At 64.0% G+C, this 4,621-nt stretch overlaps 2 protein-coding genes across 2 annotated transcripts in view; one reads left to right on the top strand and one right to left on the bottom strand.

Annotated features, from left to right (window-relative positions):
• Positions 1–1,411, top strand: part of LIMS2 (LIM and senescent cell antigen-like domains 2) — a 24,786-nt gene extending 23,375 nt beyond the window's left edge. The window contains exon 8 of the mRNA XM_010837958.1: positions 554–1,411. Within this exon, the coding sequence (XP_010836260.1) occupies positions 554–721 (168 nt within the window). The 3' untranslated portion in view covers positions 722–1,411. The remainder of the gene's footprint in view (positions 1–553) is intronic.
• Positions 1,412–1,498: 87 nt separating this feature from the next.
• Positions 1,499–4,621, bottom strand: part of MYO7B (myosin VIIB) — an 80,987-nt gene continuing 77,864 nt past the window's right edge. The window contains 6 exon segments of the mRNA XM_010837957.1: positions 1,499–2,333; positions 2,743–2,862; positions 3,039–3,122; positions 3,305–3,421; positions 3,628–3,813; positions 4,264–4,370. Of these exon segments, the coding sequence (XP_010836259.1) occupies positions 2,232–2,333; positions 2,743–2,862; positions 3,039–3,122; positions 3,305–3,421; positions 3,628–3,813; positions 4,264–4,370 (716 nt within the window). The 3' untranslated portion in view covers positions 1,499–2,231.

Below are 4,621 nucleotides of genomic sequence, written 5' to 3'. Positions count from 1 at the left end.
TGCCCCCGGGCGGGAAAGGAGCCACACAGCGGAGACCCACACAGCACCCCTCTCCTCCCCTTCCCGCTCCTGGAGCCTGCTGGGGTCTCCTGTTGGAGTTGGCTTTCCGTGGTTTCTCCCCTTCATTGGGCCTTACCCTGAACGCCCACTGACATCGGCCCCTGGGGATGCAGTGGGCACAGGGGCAGCCCCCACCCCGAGCAGGGAGGTCCAGGGACCCTCAGGGCCCAGTGGGAAGAAGAGTCACACTGAACTTTGGGGAAGGAAGAGCCCGGAGCAGCACGCTCAGAGCCAAAGGAAGCAGACCTCCTCGGAGAATGAAAGGGGCAGGACAGCTGGAGCTGGAGCCTGGTTTCCCAGGACAGCAGGGAAGGTTCTGGAGTGTCAGCATTCAAGAAAAGTCTCTGGGCAGAAAGGGAGGCCTGGAGGCCCATCTCCTACCTCCAGAGGTCTACCGTGACCTCTGGCCACAAAGTCACGCCCAGGGCGGGGGACAGGCTGCTGTGTGGGAGGCGGCCTGCTCCGGGCCCAGAGGAGACCCCACCCCTCCTGACCACTGCCCGTCCTCCCCAGGAACAAGTTTGTGGAGTTCGACATGAAGCCCGTGTGTAAGAGGTGCTACGAGAAGTTCCCGCTGGAGCTGAAGAAGCGGCTCAAGAAGCTATCAGAGCTGGCAGCCCGCAGGGCTCAGCCCAAGTCCTCGGGCCTCCACCCTGCCTGAGAGGCCCGCCCACCTGGCTGCTTCCTGCTGGGTGCTCCTCTGCTGCCTGAGGCTTCACTCTGCACTTGGGCTCCCTGAACCTGCGGCATCTCGCTCCTGTCTCTGTGCTCAGCATCCCTCCTCCTCCCCGCCACCTTCGAGCATCCCTTCTCTTCCTCCTCCCACGAGGCCATGGGGCAGGGGCCTGGGTGTAGTGAACGTGTGACAGGCCCACATCCGCAGTTTCGGCCCAAGGTCCTCCAGGGCCAGGAACAGATAGGGGCCGGTGCCACCTGACTCAGCCTGCCCTGCCCTGGCCTGTCCTGTCCCATCCCTGCAGGAGGCCTCCTGGCAGCGTGGCCAGCCTCCGCCCCTCGTGGCACAGATGGAGCCCCCAGCCGGGCAGCCGCCCTGGGCCCTAGGCCACGTGGGTGAGGGCCCTCCGGTAAACTGTCCTATCCAACTGTCCTATCCCCACCACGTGCTCACTCAGTCAAGGAGGATCCCAGGACCCAGACCAGGCTGGCACATCCTGCACTTCACCCCACACAGCAGCTGGAGGGGCCTGGCGCACCCCGCCTCTGGGGCACATGCTGACTCCCTGGGTGCAGTCTGGAGCCAGGAGGCAGTGGGCCCCAGTGGGTGGTTCGTTCCTGCCCTCCAGGAAGGATGTTACACTCGCACAATGAATGAAGGCTTCTTTACACCACCGCAGGGCCTGTGTGGTTTGTGGCATCAGGGTGGACGTGCTACCTCAGTGAGAGAAAGACAAAGACCAGACTGGACAGGCATCCCAGGGCCAGGCTGCAACGGAGCCTGGAGACAAGCTCAGCAGAGACCCTCAGTCCTTGAGGGCTGGCCCCGTGGGTGGAGTTGGGGGACAGGCCAGCTGGGGCGGTCCAGGGCGAGCCCAGGCTCCACAGCCCTGCATGCAGGTCCGCCCTGTGTGTGGGCAGAGGGGCCCACAGCTCCTCCAGCAGAACCCCCGGCAGCCTCCCGTGCTCAGAGTCCTGCTGGGGACGGGGGAGAGGTGTGCCAAAGGCCCATAGGGAGTCTGAGAAGCAGGAAGGGAAGGAAGTGGAAAGAAGGGTGAGACATGAAGGAAGTCATTCTCTGAGGATGAAGCTGTCCTCCCTTGTCCCTGAGGGGATCATAGTGCTTTTTGCTTTTTGCAGAAGGAACTTTTCCTGGCCAGCACCTCCTGGATCTCCTGCCCATCTAACCCGCAACCCTCTTCTCTCATCGACACACACACCCCAGTGCTCCATGAACGTTTATTGAACATTTCTAGGGGGGTCCTCTCCATCATCCACCCATCAGCTGGGAGGCCTACCACTCCCAGTGCTGCCCTGGGCTCCTGTCTTTGCCCCTCATAGTCAGCACCCAGGGGAGGGACCCATTGGGGTGCCAAAGGGTGGGAGGGGGTGTTCTGGGGAGAGGGCAGGCCTCAGGCCCAGAGGAGGGCCCTGGGTAAGCCCCACAATGACCCCTGACTGGGGAGGGCGGCTGAGTGGGCCAGAGGACCCTGCTGCTACGGGTGGCTTGGGACTGAGCCGCGGGGGGCCCGCTGCCGGTTCACGGCGCTTATCAGCTGCTGCACATATGAGGTCAGCAGGTCATCCATCTTGTAGCCCTGCGTTAAGGAAAGGTGGGTTATAGTTAGGCAGGGCATGGACCAGGGCTTAGGGGGCCCAGCTGCCTCAGTGACACCCCAGGCAGACGTGGTAAAGAGAGAAGCAGGACTGTGTCTGGGCCCTGAGTACTCATCCCTCCTGGGACCACAAAGGCCCCTGCCAGGCCTTGATGCCCCCGAGTGACATGCCCAGCCCTCCTCGCACTGCACCTCCATCGAGTCCTCCACCAGCCCAGCCTGGCCTGTCCCTGCCAGGCGTGGGAGCCGGGCCCTCCCATGAGCAACTCACCCGGTGGCATCAGGGGTCAGGCTGAGGGAAACCTAGTGTCCAGAGCCTCTGGGCGCTTTGTGTCTGGGCTAGGAAAAGGGACCTGGGGCACTTGGAAGGCCCCTCAGGCCTGGAGCTCACCAGAGAGGTCTCACACAGCAGGCGGCTGCCCCGGCCCAGCCCCCCCAGCACCATGTGGAAGTAGGTGCTACCGCTGCTCCAGCTGGCGATCTTGTTGAAGGGGTAGGTGGTGAGCAGGTCCTGTGGCCACAGCAGGCGGGTGGGTCAGAGCCAGCCCAAGCCCAGGAGGTCTGAGGGGCCCCGGGGCTGCATTGCTGCCCCGGATCCTCTAGAGCCCAGGGCCGACGTGTAGGAGGACGGGCACCCAGCCCCCCTGCACGGGGCCCCCCCCCGGTCCTGCCAGGACCCTCTGCTACCTTGGTCTTGGGGTGGATGAGCAGGACCCCGTGCCGGTTGATGGCGATGAGGATGATGTCCGGGTGGGAGGGCTCCGAGGTTTGCTGTGGAGGGAGGGTGTCACGGGGATCACAGCCCCTCCCTGAGACGCAGCCACGCATACGTGCCCTCCCAGACCTGGCTGTGGCCCTCCCTGTGGCCTGTCTGCAGGAGAAGCTCAGGCTGCCGGGGCCAGAGCTGTGTGGGGCCTGCTTGGCCAGGACAGCGGGTCTGGGGTGCCACCTACCTTCACCTCAAAGAAGGCAGACCCAAAGGTGGGCCACCGGCAGATCCACTTCAGGAAGGCCACCTTGGCCTCCTCCACCGTCTTGTCCTTGTGCTTGTTGCAGGCCAGGAGGATGTTCTAGGGGAATCCAGGACCAGTGAGGTCTCAGTGGAGACCACAGCTTGGCTGGCCCACCACCCGAGGCTCTGCGGCCCCAGCCAGAACAAAAGCCGCTGCCCGAGGCCGGGGGTGGCAGACCCAGTCCACCCTCCCACAGCCACACGTGGGCAGGACCCCTACAGGGGCAGCAGCCAAGGGCCCCCTCCCCAGCCCCCAACAAGGACCTTCTTCCATTCCTCTGGGGACATTAGGCGCGTGAGGTTCTCAGGCACGAGTTCCCGCAGGATCTTGGGGATGCTGGCTAGCTGGGGCCGGTCATCACCAAACCTGGCCTTGAAGATTAGGCCGGCCAGGTGGATGGCATCCTCCCTGGAACACTTGTGGAACCCACGCAGGTACTTGGGCAGCTCCTGGGTGAAGGAAAAGCTGGAGTTTAGGCTCCTGCCACCCCCAGCTTTGCGCTCAGGTGGTAGCCCAGTAGAATGTAGGAAACGGAGCCTGCAGAGAGATAAGGTCCTCAGGGTTAGGTTTCCAGCAGAGGGAAGATGGCTGAGCGCCTCGCTGGAGAGCCGGGCCTGCTCTACCGCTTCGGGGCAAGGCCTAGCACTTGGCAGGCGCGGGACCCTCTGGGTCCTCCCCTCGCCGGTAGGCATGTTGCAGGTGAGGGTACAGCCACTGTCTGCAGGTGCCGCTGCCCCAGGCAGTGCTCTCCATCTGCTCCTGGCTCCAGAACCCTGACCGACCACGAGGCCCTGGGCGGGAGGTGGGTGGCCCTGGGCAAAGAGGCCATGCCCCACTCTGAGGGCAGGTGTGACTGAGCAAGAGTGGCCCCGACACCCCCAGGAGGGGCAGCCCGGTACCTGGTGGTAATGAAGGATGGTGTCTGCCTTCACATCTTTCCCAGGGGCCACGTTGAGCCACAGTTTCCGCATGAAATATACCTGATAGGGGATTGTCACAGGGGCCCCTGGGCAGGGGCAGCAGTGAGCACAGAGCCTGTCCCTGGCCAGCCAGGCTCTGAGGCTTTACCCCCCACTCCTGCACCCTGCCACTTGGCCCTCCCATGTCGCTGCTGTGTCTGCTACCATGACCTCCCCTTTGGAAAGCCCCCATACCTCTCTCCCTGGCCCCCAGCCCTTCCTCAGCCTTCAGGATGAGTGGGCGCTCCTGGATCTCCCTGCGGGGTCAGACTCCCTTCTGCCCCTGTGCACCCTTCAT

Source organism: Bison bison, unplaced genomic scaffold (genome assembly GCF_000754665.1).
Source record: "Bison bison bison isolate TAMUID 2011002044 unplaced genomic scaffold, Bison_UMD1.0 scf7180017864088, whole genome shotgun sequence".
NCBI lineage: Eukaryota > Metazoa > Chordata > Mammalia > Artiodactyla > Bovidae > Bison > Bison bison.
Note: the sequence above shows the minus strand (reverse complement) of the source record. Positions and strands in the feature narration are given on the sequence as shown.